General features: G+C 38.8%; 1 protein-coding gene across 1 annotated transcript in view; it reads left to right on the top strand.

Annotated features, from left to right (window-relative positions):
• The window catches only part of LOC124613482, a 307,477-nt gene that overhangs the window by 140,519 nt on the left and 151,117 nt on the right, over positions 1–15,841 (top strand). The window contains exon 5 of the mRNA XM_047142191.1: positions 14,582–14,646. Within this exon, the coding sequence (XP_046998147.1) occupies positions 14,582–14,646 (65 nt within the window). The remainder of the gene's footprint in view (positions 1–14,581; positions 14,647–15,841) is intronic.

Raw genomic sequence — 15,841 nt, 5'->3', positions numbered from 1 at the left:
ACCACTCTGGATTCGGCGACATCCTTTCGGCTCACCAGGTACTGAAAATCTCAGCATCACCTCAGTCATTGATATTTAGTTCAGTGGTCCAACCCACCTTTGATCGGTTGTTCAGGAACCAGACCCATGCGAACAAGCCATTTGGGATACATGCTACAGACTGTCTCAAGAATCTGGATTATCAGGCATAAGAATACACAGCCAGGGATGGAACACTTTGCCACCTGTTGTCATCAGGGGCCCAAAGTGATTTTAAGCTTGACACAGTACAAGAAAACTTATACTCCAGATTATGTTTTTACAACTTCGTTTTCATCCATTTTAAGTATGTGCCACAGTTTTATTATTGTTTATACAGATGGATCCCAGCAAGAGAATGTCCTCTGTTGTTCTGCTGTTTTACCTGATAGGGTTTTTAAAGTGCGTGTTCTGGAACAATTTACGATGCGTAATTATATGGAATTCTCATGGCACTGGAGAGGATTCAGAGACATGTTTCTTGTCTGTTCTGACTCACTTAGTGCACTGCAAACACATCACCAAATGTTTCCAGTAGACCATCTGATTCAGCTCATCCAAAAATCCTTACAGCGGCTCCAACACCATGCCAAGGAGGTGATCTTTTGCTGGCTACTTGGCCACATCTGAATACAAGGCAACAACATGGCCGACAAAGCCACCAAGACACATGTCGAGATGGTGCTGTCCATCAGTGTCCAATCCCGTTGCATGCCATCATCTCATTTTCTGACAGATGCATCATGCATCAATGGGAGACTGAATGGTTGCAGGTGACTGAAAACAAACTGCAGTCGCTCAGATTGACCACAAAGGCATGGCGGACTTCATCAGCCTTGCCACTGGAAGGAGGTTCTGTTTGCCGGACTGCACATTGGACATAGCCCTCTAACACATTGCTTCCTCCTCTGGTGAGAGGATCCACCACTCTGTGAAGTTAGTGATGTGCCACTTTCACTTCATCTTATTGTGGCAATGTACGTCGTATATACTGACACTAGGGCAGCCCTCAGTCTCTATGGAGATCTGACCACCATCCTCACAGATACTGATTCCAGTGTTACAAGAGTGGTGAAATTTTGTGATCTGTCAGGCCTCATCCCTAAATTAGTGGGGAAGGGAGGCAGACTTTAATACATTATAAAGTACTCTGCGTATGGGAACAGCCTTTGTCCCCACCCTTGAGATTAGGATGCTGACTGTCCATTAGAGCGCTGATGACTGTGATGTCGAGTGCCCCTCACCTCAAATCATCATCATCATCATCATCATCATCTCCATCTCTATTGCCCCCCTCCAAACCTCTGCCCATATAAAGTCCACTAACCTGTATTTTGATAGCTGCCATTCCTTCCACATCCAAAATTCACTTCTGTAGTCTGGCCAGCTGTGGATGATGAGCAGTTCCTGACCCAGTATGTTGACAGTCTTACTAAAGCCTTTACAAGCAGGCATTGCTTTCCCAACCTAGTCCGCAGACAGATTTCCCATATGTGCCTCTAATCCTCTGACTATCTCTATGAAATAGTTATAAAGGAACACCCCTTTCATCCTCCACTATCATCCTGAACTGGAACAACTGAACCACATCCTTTGCCCACTTATCATAGTGGCCAGAAATTAGGAATATTGTACCCACAATCCTTCACACTCCTCCCAATATGTTTATATGCCTCATTACGAGCCCCCTTATGCGAGATATACTTTGGTGGCAGTAGAGCCATTCTGTAATAAGTCATAAAAGCTGGAAGATCATCATCTTCCCTCCAGTGATTCCCATTTAAGTTCATGCAGCATTTCTACAATACTCATGTGGTAATAAATCTAGCAGCTAAGACAACATACTGTGTTCCAGTACTTAAAATGTCTGAGAGACACTCGTATATCTCAGAACCTATTCTGTCTGCAGTGGGATACCTTGTCAAGTGCTTTCCAGAAATCTAGGAGTATGGATTCTCCCTGTTGCCCTTCATCTGTTGTTTGCAGGACATTGTGTAAGAAAAGGGCAAGCCTAGTTTCACACAAGTGATAATTTCTAAATCTCTGCTGATTTGTGGACAGAAGCTTCTCTGTCTGCAGGAAATTTATTATGTTCAGACTTAGAGTATGCTCAAGAATTCTGCTCCAGGCTACCCTTAAGGGTATTAGTCTGTAATTTTCTCGGTTCATTCTTATTCCCTTCTTTTATATGGGAGTCACCTCTGCATTTTTTCCAGATGCTTGGGATTTTGCACTGGGTGAGGGATTTGTGATGAGTGCATGCAAAGTAAGGTGCCAAAGCCATAGAATATTCTCTGTAAAACCAATTTGGGATTCCTTCTGGACCTGGTGATTTATTTGCTTCAACTGTTTCAGTTGCATCTCAATGCCAGGGATCCCTTTTTCTGTGTTCTCCATATGGGAGAGTGTGAGTGTCAAACCCTGGTATTTCGGAATGTTCCTCCTGCATGAATGAATTTTAAAATGTGGAATTAGAACTTCAGCTTTTGCTTTTCTGTCCTCTGTTGCCACAGGAACTGGCTGATGAGCTACTGAACAGAACCCTTTGATCCACTTAGCGATTTTCTCAGGTTGTCAGCAAGATCGTTCACTGATGTGTGATGGTGGATGTTGTTGTATGCTTTGCGCGTTGATCTTTTTATAGACACTTGAATTTTTGTGAACATCTACATCTACATTTATACTCCGCAAGCCACCCAAGGTGTGTGGCGGAGGGCACTTTACGTGCCACTGTCATTACCTCCCTTTCCTGTTCCAGTCGCGTATGGTTCGCAGGAAGAACGACTGTCTGAAAGCCTCCATGCGCGCTCTAATCTCTCTAATTTTACATTCGTGATCTCTTTGGGAGGTATAAGTATGGGGAAGCAATATATTCGATACCTCATCCAGAAACGCACCCTCTCGAAACCTGGAGAGCAAGCTACACCGCGATGCAGGGTGCCTCTCTTGCAGAGTCTGCCACTTGAGTTTGTTAAACATCTCCGTAATGCTATCACAGTTACCAAATAACCCTGTGACGAAACGCGCCACTCTTCTTTGGATCTTCTCTATCTCCTCCGTCAACCCGATCTGGTACGGATCCCACACTGATGAGCAATACTCAAGTATAGGTTGAACAAGTGTTTTGTAAGCCACCTCCTTTGTTGATGAACTACATTTTCTAAGGACTCTCCCAATGAATCTCAACCTGGTACCCGCCTTACCAACAATTAATTTTACATGATCATTCCACTTCAAATCGTTTCGCACGCATAATCCCAGATATTTTACAGAAGTAACTGCTACCAGTGTTTGTTCCGCTATCATATAATCATACAATAAAGGATCCTTCTTTCTATGTATTCGCAATACATTACATTTGTCTATGTTAAGGGTCAGTTGCCACTCCCTGCACCAAGTGCCTATCCGCTGCAGATCTTCCTGCATTGCGCTACAATTTTCTAATGCTGCAACTTCTCTGTATACTACAGCATCATCCGCGAAAAGTCGCATGGAACTTCCGACACTATCTACTAGGTCATTTATATATATTGTGAAAAGCAATGGTCCCATAACACTCCCCAGTGGCACGCCAGAAGTTATTTTAACGTCTGTAGACGTCTCTCCATTGAGAACAACATGCTGTGTTCTGTTTGCTAAAAACTCTTCAATCCAGCCACACAGCTGGTCTGATATTCCATAGGCTCTTACTTTGTTTATCAGGCAACAGTGCGGAACTGTATCGAACGCCTTCCGGAAGTCAAGAAAAATAGCATCTACCTGGGAGCCTGTATCTAATATTTTCTGGGTCTCATGAACAAATAAAGCGAGTTGGGTCTCACACGATCGCTGTTTCCGGAATCCATGTTGATTCCTACAGAATAGATTCTGGGTTTCCAAAAACGACATGATACTCGAGCAAACTGTTGCTTGTTAACATTTCTGCAGTCTTTTGGTTTGAATTGAAAGTGCTACTATCTCTGTGTCCTCGGCATTTTCGGAACTTAATTATAAACCACAGACTCCAGTCCTGAGTATTTACTGTGGTGTACTGCAGCAACAGTATCATCAGTGTAGTAAATCTTGGAACTCATTAACATGATCTAGATGGAAGGATGATATTTATTCTCATAGAAACCAGTTATCCCTTATTCCAAGTTTTTACATAGTTTTGATAATATGGATGCACTGAAAAACTGTTGAGTGAATGATTAAAAGCTGCTGGTGTGGGTTCAAGAAGCAGTGCATTTTTTGATCACTTCCCTTGTGGGTTTGAAAATTATAATTCTGTGTTAGAGAAGATAAACTTCTCTGCCAAGATTGTTAATAATAGCATTTATTCTCAGTAACTAGTTTCAGTAATCAGTGTTATCATCTTGAGAGCTTGACACTCCACCCTGGCAGCAATGATGTCCTCTGTTGTGTGTGGCATAAGACAGGTGTATGTGGTTATATAACTGTGTCTATAGTTGTTTTAATTTTGACATGCCAGTGCATCAGTTTTCAAGTCTGTCATGTATCTGTCAAGTCATGAGAAAGAATGCTCCTTTGCTATTTTAAGAAATGTGCAACAACCTGCCTATTGAGATATGAAGATGTTAACATTGATTATTGCAACCACTCATTGAGAATAAAGGGTGTTATTAGTGATATTGGCAAGGAAGTTTATCTTCTCTAATCTATTACCACAGATGGCCTTCTTTGCAGCTCAGAAAGAGTAAACTAAAGGTCATCATTCTATGCTTGATCACCTGACCCAACTGGTAACAGCTGTATGAATACTTTGTACATCAGAAATATTTCATAGACGTTTGTTTTGACGTACAGGAAAGGTTTATCTCATGACTTGAGCCTGTGTCAGCTCCACCACTGGAGATTACATATACAACTCTTCCTTAATGAGTGATGTTTTAGGTATGGGGAGTCCCTGGAAAATGTTTTTAATTGTTGCTCTATATATTTGTATCTTTCATCCTGTAATAGATGTACAAAATCAGTAGCAAAGTCAAAAAGTTTTTATCTTTTGTGTAAGAACTTTTAATTCCTATTCAAATTTCTCCTTGGTTTCCTTCACTACTTGACCATTTTAAAGACTGAATAACATGGTGGAATAAGTTGCAACCCTATGTCATTCACTTCTCAACCACTAACTAATGTTCATTTTCCTTGACTCTTGTAACTGATTTTGTTAGGGACACACGGACTATTTTCATGCTAATTGTGCAGTCATCTGTGCTTGTTGTTTATTTTATTTGCAGTTGATTTCAAAGCCTTTTATGTCATCATCCTTGAGCACTTAGGGATAGTTATTGAAATGAATTAAATTCTGTAGCTATGCCTAGCTGCCTAAGGATGAAACTATGAAATGCCTCAAAATCAATAGAAAATAAAGTGAACAACAAACACAGCTGTGTGCAAAAATAAAACGAAAATAGTCTTTCTGTTCCAAAATAAATTAATTTACAGGTGAAGCCCTATTCTCCTGTGTCATGGAAGCAACAACTCGAGTCTCATTTATGTACGAACTATAGTAATTGTGATGTAACTTTCTGGGGCTCATCACACACAATAATTTTTATGGTGCAGAAAAGAATCTTAAGGACAGTGGGAAAAGGACCAACTCACACTATTACAGTATCAATATTCAGGACATTAAATATTTTACCTGTTCCATTTACTATATTCTTGAGACAGTCACTTTCGAAAAAACGACTCTGCATCCCTTCCAACTGAACAATAATACTCATTGCCATCATACTTGAACTCGTAGCAACCTCCACCTAATAAGTCATAGGCTTAACCTCCACCTAATAAGTCAGACTTAGCGAAGGTCACAGTAGTTTGGACATATGGGGAGCTCGATTTATAATAAATTGTCAATTTGTATGAAAAAAAATCTTCCAGAAGAAGAGTGTCACAATATAATTTCTGCTCTGTGCATGGCTATGTTGATGCCAGTTTGCATTAACCTGCAATTTTCAATTTGGGCACACACACACACACACACACACACACACACACACACACACACATTGCTGCTGCAAGACAGTAGGAAATAGTACAGGCCAGGGTGATACATGAGATGGGGTAAGTTCTTCATGTTTCCTGTCCCCATTAATAAATATTGCTCAAGTGAAGATCACACTAGTTAATCTGAGACTGCTCTATCGAATAGTCATGCAAAATTTTTCTTTAAAACCAGCGCTTTCTGCTGACATTCGATGTCACATGAATGACATGATGTGCAGTATTTGTTTGGGATCACTCCAGGTACACACTGAAAAATAAAATACCAGATATCTTCTAGAACACCAGATACACGGCATCTGATGACTGTTAAGAAAGACACCCAGGGTTTATTAAATTGTTTCCATGTATTATAATATAATAAAAGTAAAAATATACAGGTGTATTCAGTCGTTTTGCATGTAGGCTGCTTTTCTGTATGTACTGACAAAACAATTGTTGTGACCCTATTATATATATTTCCTTCATTAATACTACATTGTAATACATTTTAAAAATGAATATGATTTACTGGACTAATAAACTATGAACAACAATTTTCTAAAATATGTCACAGGGTCTGTATTACTTTGCATATTCCTATGTTTCTCCACAATCAGAACTGATCTTTCCGAAGGTCAGCTCCATGTAGTTTTTCCATCCTTCTGTAGATAATTTGCATTAGTACTTTGACACTGTGGTTTATATTAATCTGTGTGTTGTGGAACAATTTTTCGTAGTTAATCCTTCCAAGGAAGAATATTATCTCCTACCAGTGCCTTGTTCTGTTGTAGGTCTTACAGTGCTCTGTTGAATTATTCTTGAATTATCACATACCCATGCCATCCTCATTCAGTTCTTGTTCCCCTTTCTTGACATAGTCTCTAACTTTGTTTCCTTTGAGTCAGGGATGGCCCAGAATTCAGCTCACAAGCTGTGCCCTAGCTCGCATGCCTTAGCACTCAGTCTGGCTGCACAATTCCCCCACTGCCCCATGCTGCTGTGTGAGCAGGAGGAGGGAAAGCAGGGAATCTTCAAATGTGCCATATTTAGGTAGCAATGCAGTCACACTGCATACGACTTGGTTTCATTTTGAAAACATAGATCACAAATGAAACAAATTTTCACTATTATTTAATTATTAGTTGTGCACTGAAGACAGACGGTTGGCATATGGACAGCCACAGATAATTTCACAATTTTTTTTCACTCAGGTTGGCACATAATGACTTATTTAGTTTCATAATTGAATAAAGGTCTTTAATTAATATTGTGGCACTTACGCAGTCTCATTTTGGAGATGCGGGAACTCTACCTGAGGAAAACAATACAGACATCTTAGACAGTTTTAATGTGAAAGGATTTGTCTTTAAAATGGGAATCACATTGCAGATCCGTCAGTTACATTTGCATATATACCGGGGTACTCTCGACTGAAATGGCAACAGTTTCAAAAATAGACATAAGATTAACACTGTCCTAAAACATTTAGAAAACTATCCTTGTAAGGCCACAATGAATTCTTCAAACCTTATGTTTTCTTTGATCCCAGTGAACTTAGGGGACTGGACTTTGTGTGTCACAATTTGCCCATTCTACAATGCAAATATTTTATTTTATTTTTAATGCATCCCCATCAAATGCATTGTCTTAGTGTGGATGGAGTGCAGTCACTTAAGATGAGAGGTCTACAATCCATTCTGAATCTTCTAATTTTCATTCATGCTCTCCTTTTCTCTTCATAAATTCAGCAACGTGGGGTTTAAAGTCGAAAAATCATTCCAGCCAGGCTCCTTGACTTAACTAACATACTTTACAGTAATATACCAAGTCTCTAAATCCTTTGTTCACTTCTGCCAAAATCTGTGGCAACTGACAGTGGAATAATGTCTGCAATTTCTGAAATTTTACACTTGGTATCACTAATTTATTGTGAGCCACTTACTTGTAAATGTAGCACAAAGTCTGCTTGATTTACAGAACAATTAATCTCATATGCCAATCATTGTAATTTTTAGCTCTTTCATTGTCAACTAAATCTTCAAATTCTTTCCTCATAGTACTGTAATTTTGTTTCACAGCAAGTTTGCAGCACCTGTCTATTATGCAACTGCATAATAGATACTGAAAATTCTAATCCATCTCTTCTATCATTGCCATTCATTCTTAAAGACTTGTAATGATAGATCACTAGACTGCCTGTTTTTGTGCAATAAGGCCGTGGACCTATGAAGGTCCTTCATACCCCGAACAAATAGTGAAGTGTAAATGGCACTGACAACATTATATCAAACTGAAGGGAGTTATGCGAACCAAAAACTGTCACACTGCAGTACTAAATGAAATATTGCACGGTACTGGCTACTTCCAAGAAGGACGGACCACAGCCGAGACAGACTGGGCCTTGGTCCGCACATCTGGCTAGTGTGCTGTTTGTTACACTGTGGCCAGTTCTGCATTAAAGTGTTGCACCAGCCTTCCATTTTTCAGCCTTCCCATCATTGTTAAATGCTGTTTTACCATCTGAGTTATTAATGTTTACCTAACATGTTTTGTCCAAAGATTTCTTTAATTTTCCTATATGTGGTGCTTATATTTCCTATAGCCATGCATGATTCTACAACTCTGAATTCCACCTCTAGCCATTCTTGCTTCCTCATTTTGAACTGTGTGTCTGCCTCACATTTTAGATTCCCTTTTGTTTCCTTTGTGGCTGCATTTTTATGGTTTTCCATTCATCATACTCTATTCTAGTAACATGCCATTCTTAGCCACATACTGTGAAACAAACCTACTGCAGCATAGTCTTTCAGACAGTATTTTTAAGAATTCACACATAAAAACAAACATGCTAAGAGTTAAACTGCTTTAATCAGAAAGGTTGTGAATGGTTATTGAATTCACCATGTATTTGGTCACTTTCCAGTTAAACATTCCCTTGCTAGGTCAAAGAAGGAACAGAAATGCTAACTGGGGATACAGGAAAATCAGTGGATACTGGGCAGCTAGTCTTATTGGAGTGTGAGATCATGCTACATCACGCAGAACGGCTGTTTCCACATTTATTGTTTACTGTTGAACCCAAAGAGACAAGAATTAGGCCATGAATCCCTATTAGGGGAATACAATTGAAAATGGTTAAACCATATATTTCTTCACGTATGATGATTGACAATGTTTCTACATGTCAGTGTTCATTTGGACTTCTTAGCGACTGCATGCACTTGTCACCAATAAATATTTATTTATTTTTCAGTTGGTAATTTCAGAATCCTGTGATTGCACAGTGTATATAAATTTAAAAGTGTGTTGTGAATGTGAGTAATATTCTTTCTAATATTCACAGTGTCAGTGATATCATTGTCTTTCTTATTCAAAGATATTCTTTTATTAGACTTTGAATCTCATAATTTTTGTATTTGATGACATTCAACTCTGTTTACTTTATTCTGGATTGTCATGGAGGTTGCTTTGGTTTACCTGTAAATTGTTGCATCTCAGTCATGTTTTTGAATGGTGTAAAGAATTTACGTCCCTTTTCCATACTGCAGAATTTCAAACTACTTCACACATCTACATCTTTGTACTTGCTTGTCTCTTTGCTTTCTATATGTAGAATGTAGTTTATTCATCTCATAATGTACAGTTACAAATCAAAGATTTTTGTACTGGAGACATGTCAAATTACTTTAAAAAGTAAGGTTATAATAATTAACATATTTAAGCAGGCATTTCTGAATTTTTAGACATGAACAGTTTAACAGAACATATATAACACTTATGGTCATTTGCAGCTTGCAATACAATTTATACAATATATTAACAATTTATCTTACAATACATAATCTTTATTGTTTCTTTTCTATATACTGCAAATAAGCTTGACAGACCTCTTAGACTGTTTGTGCTTTTAGTCATTCAGTAGGCACAAGCTGCACTGCAATTCTATATACTTTGCAAAGACAACTTCAGTGTTCAACCAACTATTTTGTGTAACTTGTGTCAGTTCATTTCAAAAGTCACTTTTTAAATCATTGAACCTGATGCATTGTATTAGTGCAGCAAGTTGAAGGACTGCAGCCAATGTGTGGCAAATACAAGCAACTTATGTAAATAATATCCCAGGTGACACTTTCACCTTTCCCCATTATTACCTATAAAGCCTAGCAGATCACATCTTTAGATTAACCAGCTGTTCTGTAAATAAAACTGTCTGTCGTTGAGCAAAGGCCCATTCTCACAACAGCAATCCTTCTCCCCCTCCCCCCTCCCAATAATTGGATGATATGCATTCAGTACTTTGAACTAGAGACCAAGCTAACAGAAGCTCTTATAACACTTTAAATACTGCAGAATGAATTTTTGGAAGCCAAACCAAGTAAATATTTTACACTTTTCGCTTCCATAAACAAGAATTCAACAGGCAATAATAGACAGATGCTGTGGTATCAAGTTGTTCATAATAGCAACATTTTATATCTGGTGGTAGTTCTTAACTGGACCACTTCCTTTGTTTGGTTTTGATAAAAACTGGTCAGAGAGCAGAATGTCACTCAAATATGTCATTATTGAGAAAAGTTTGATTGTAGATTTATTTCCACCTGTTACCAAGGAACAACAATATTTGATTCCTTCTTATCACCCATTTTCATGAATAGAGGAACCTATATATATATATTAAGAGAGAAAAGAAAAGAAGGGGGGGGGGGGGTTCAGTACTTAAAATGCGAGTGAGAGATACAGTATATTCTTGCAAATCAATAGTGATTTGAATGACCCAGAAATAATGGAATTGGCATTTTCATCAATATAAGCTATTGCTGCAAGACATGTAGAGACTGGTGAAAAGTGAAAAGATAAGTAAGGAGATCCAGAGGGAAATGGAACAGTATGTTTCTGAATAATGCTCCATAATGGAGCTGCAATCCACATTAATGGCAATCTTAACAGATACACTTTAAGTACCTGGAGAAAGAAGCAGCTACATGCGCAGATACAGTACCAGCTTGACTGTCCAAACATCAGAATTTTTCCTTCAGTTCATACTAATAGTGCAGTGGTTAAGGCAGGAGCAGTGGGCTTCAAATTCCTATCACAGATATCCAAAGTTTGATTTTCCACGAGAGGCGGACCCACCAGAATAAAAGTAGGCAAGGAGTGTTGTGTAGTTAGTAATGAAGCAGAAGCAGCAGAATCGATCAGTCAGTCAATGTTGACTATTGAGTGGATGTCATCTGAGTAACAAATTCATCAAGGACATTTCAACCCTGCAGCCCAAGTTGACTGTTTTTGATGTGATCATCAAGTGGAAACATGAAGGGACAACCACAGCCAAACGAATACCAGGCAGACCTCGTATACTTGTGGTTAGGGACTGTGAAGCATTGTGGATGGTGGTTGTAAAAGTCACATGATGACAGCGGAAGGAATCACTTGTAACTTCCTGAGTGCTACCAGTAGTTCAGCTACCACAGTGGCTGTGTAGAGAGGGTTAAAAATAATGGCATGCATTGTTCAAGCATCTCCTAATAAGCCACACATTTTATGTCTGAAGAACGTAACCTGCCTTCATGTGCAGAGCCAACAGTGAAGTATGGAGGTGGTGGTGTTATAGTATTGGGGTGTCTTTCATGTTTAGTGTGTGGTCCCTTTATAGCACTTACGAAAATGTGCAGAGGGATATGGATACATTTTACAGCATTGTGTACTGCATACAGTAGAGGAATAGCTCAAACATGATGATGGTTTGTGTTAGCATGTCAGTGCACCCTGTCATAAAGCAGCATCTATGAGGCAATGGTTTGTGGACGGTAACATTCCTGAAATAGACTGGCCTGCTCATGTCCTGACTTGAGCCCAATGCAACAACTTTTGGATGAGTTGAAACACTTATTTCATTCCAACATTACTACTTTTTCTGGATTGGCTGCCATTCCTCCTGACATTCAAAGACCTCATTGAAAGTGTCTCCAGCTGAGTTCCAGCCATCACTAAAATTAAAGGTGGACATACCCAATGTTAATGTTCACTAATTTGTGTCTGGATACTTTTGATCAGGTACTGGAACTATACTTGGTCAGTATCTGTGTGGGAAGCATGTTAACCAATACATAAAAGAGTTGCATTCTGTTTTCAGATCTATTAGTCTTACCACAGCATTGATCCAAGAGGAAGTCTTTTACGTAGCAAACTGCAGCCTCTATAAAGTAGCTAAAAGGCAGATAGGTTAACATAGATATTGTGAAAATGAATGTACACAAATGACACTCAATTAAAGTAAGAGAACATACAAAGTGAGGTATATTTATTTGAAAGGAATTAACATCCTGAAACAGCAAACTAAGGGAAATAAGATAAACATAGAAAAACTGCATATATTTTGCAGATTTTATTACTGACTCCACACCTTCAGAAAAGATCATGAATAGAATGTAGACTCTCAGCAACTGAATTTGAAGAGTAAATAACCACTGGAAGAAAAGGTGTGGTGGTGGTGGTGGTGGCAGCAGCAGCAGCAGCAGCAGGAGTAATTGTCTTAGCTGCAAGATATTAGTGATAATGCTGATGATTTACCTGTAATGCTCTATGACTTTGCCACTTTTGTGTTTCCTCTAAGTATCTGTATTTTGTTATTACAAACAATTTAAAGTATTGGGTAAAGTTGCATGCATAATTTGTGGCAAAGAAATTGGAAAACATTGTTACATAAAGTTCAATTTGCACTGGACATTGTGTCATCTGCTAACATTGAAGCTATTCCCACTTGCCTAACTTGTGTTATAGTCGTGGATTTTGTGACACATTGAGAAGGTCACATGAATACTTGGATGTTTGGGTGTTTTTCTACAAAAGAGGACAAATGGTTGAAAGCAAACAAGTTATTTATACTTTATTATACCGAAACAAAGAAAAAGCCTACACTGTACATAAATAGATGAAACAATCTTAATTAAAAAGCTTTTTAATGGTGAAAAATTCAGCTCTATTGAAGGTAATATATACAGTTTCTTATGTTACTTGTTAAATAGAGAAATCAAAACACAAAGTAAGAAGGCACTAAATATTGCATAGTAAATATTGTTCTATGTGTACTTGGTGATTTTTGGATGGGCATAAGGCCATTGTCCACAGCAAATTTCTCTGCCTAATATTTTGTCTGCCAGTGCTGGAGACATCATCAGAGACTATAATGACTTAGAAAGCAGTTACAGTCTCAAACTGACTCAGCAGTAGGCTGAACTGTTTATATCCATCCATGCAACGTTTGGATCATGATGTCATCAACCTGCTGACTAAGATTGTGGAGTCACATTGATGTATGTTATGTGGCTTATCATTGGGAAGATTTAGCATTGTTTGCTTTATTTAACACTAAAGCCCACAACATGACTACTTTCAATCCTTCGTGTCTTCTGATAAAGGTGTTTTTTCTGTGACTGCTCTGGGATAGTAATGATAGGCTCTTGATAAAATCGTAGTATTGAAGAAATGAATCTGATCGTTCTCTGATCCTAGTGAATGATCTTCTGCTACCAGTCTATCTGTGTTGCCCAGAGGAAAATTACTCATGTTCCTTAAGGCAGGTGTTAATGCTTCGTTTGGTAGTTCCTATAAATGTTAGTGGTGATATATTTTGTACCATGGCGTAATGCCAATAAAACAAAAATCACCAAGTATGCAAATGCAGGCCATGAAAGCCTGCATTGTATGATTGTTCGATGTGTTTGTATTTATATATATATTGACTGCAATGCCATGAAACATAAATGACAGTGAAAGTTTTGAGTCAAGCCTAGAGGCATGCTCATACAGCCTGACAGTGAAGGTGATTGCTAACAACATGCAGGAATTCCTAGTTTGAGTCCTGATGTGGCACAAAAGTTTCTGTTTCATTACATATGTATTCACAGTTGTTTGCCCTTTAAGTTTTCCCTGTCCTATATGTTAACTTAACACCATCTCATTTCTGTACTAGCTTGTAGTAAGAATCCCTCATAGACTTGCGCTGTGGTATTTGTTAATATTTGCAGAATAACACACAATATCACCATCAATGCTTATTATAATTAATTTAGTTTTACTGTAGTGATGTTAATGTTGTGTATCATAATGTAAAGGATGTGAATAAGAATTAATGTCTTGTCACTTGTTAGATGTAAATGTGTTCGTGTTGAATGCATATAATTTTTTGTAGGTATTAGGTATGGAAAATAATGCAGCCTCTATAGAGAAATTTAATTCCTATTACTTTACACGCCCTTTCAGTTCTGCGCATCATAAGTAGTGAGAATACATTGTTCTGTATCTCACTTCAGCTATTCCATTGTCCTGTCCTACAAGCCACATTTACCTCCATTCTGCTCACCTCCAAGCTAACCTAAACTCTTTCTTTCTTTCTTTCATTTTGTTTGCTGTCCAAAAACACGTGTGTGTGTGTGTGTGTGTGTGTGTGTGTGTGTGTGTGTGTGTGTGTGTGTGTGTGTGAACGCGTGCATGTGCAAATTCACCTTCATTTTCTCATTTTTTAATTTATTTTTGTAAGCTGTGTTGTCACTAATGAGAAATTTACCTTCTAAAGGAGGGGTGACACCTTATCAGAAACGGTCGGTGTTCGAACGCTTAGGTCGGCGGTCAGATGTGAAGGTTAGTATTGCCTTTTTGGCACATTGTATCCTAAAGAGAGTGCATTATTTCATGTCATCTAAAGACGTATTTTCTATAACTAATTTGTGATAGAAAAGATAAGTATATGGGGGCTGCATATTTTCTTAATGTGGGACACTGTCAACAAAGGTAGAAATGCAGTCCAAAATTTCATTACTCATTTATTTTCTGTGGTGTTGTTTGCTTAAATTAGTGACCCTTTTTACTTTGGTAGGTGGATGTTACAGATAGATTTGATATGTGAAACTGTTAAAAAGATTGCACATGAACATTTAAACTTAGAAATGTGTTTTAAAATAGGTCATTGCTCACCAAAAAGAGGTGATGTTGAGCAGCAGTTATTTGTATAAAGAGCTTTTGGAAAGGGCCTTCCACCAGAGAACTAGCAAACACTGTTAAGTGTCTCTCTCTCTCTCTCTCTCTCTCTCTCTCTCTCTCTCTCTCTCTCTCTCTCTCTCTCCCCCCCCCCCCTCCCCCTCTTCAATCCCGTGTCCAGCCGTCCTGATTTAGGTTTTCCGTGATTTCCCTAAATCATTCCAGGCAAATGCCGGGATGGTTCCTCTGAAAGGGCACGGCCGACTTCCTTCCCTAATCCGATGAGACCAATGACCACGCTCTCTGGTCTCCTTCCCCAACCAACCAACCAACCATCCCCCCCCTCTCCCCCTCTCCCTTTCCCCCTCTCTCCCACCATCCCTTCTCCCACTTCCCCCCTCCCTTCTCCCCCTTTCCCCTCCCCCACTTTCCATTATTGATAATAGATGGTTCTGGTGGTCTTTTTTTCTTCCATTTCCTCCTTTTGCCTCAAAACTCCTTTTCCCACAATGTGTAATTTTGTGACTCATGTTTCATTTAAAGAGACATACTTACAGGAAGCGCAGTTAACCACATACTCATTGGAACTACTCAAAACTAAATTAAAACAATATTTTTAGCTTTCCTTCAAGTGGGACAGAGGTAATAGGTAAAACTAATTTATTTTATTTATTTACTAGAGGAGGTCAGATAATTTGGAACCCATACTAAAAGGGATTGCACAGGTGGTCTTATAGCTCAAGGATGGCTTTCAGTGTGGGGTTTGAGTGACCTGAACTTCCTTTCCATGTATTGCTGCCTCCAGTCCAGAGACTGATTTGATGCAAATCTCCAAGCGAGTCTGCCCTTTGCAAGCCTC

Source organism: Schistocerca americana, chromosome 4 (genome assembly GCF_021461395.2).
Source record: "Schistocerca americana isolate TAMUIC-IGC-003095 chromosome 4, iqSchAmer2.1, whole genome shotgun sequence".
NCBI classification, from domain to species: domain Eukaryota; kingdom Metazoa; phylum Arthropoda; class Insecta; order Orthoptera; family Acrididae; genus Schistocerca; species Schistocerca americana.
This window is presented reverse-complemented; position numbering and strand designations above follow the sequence as displayed.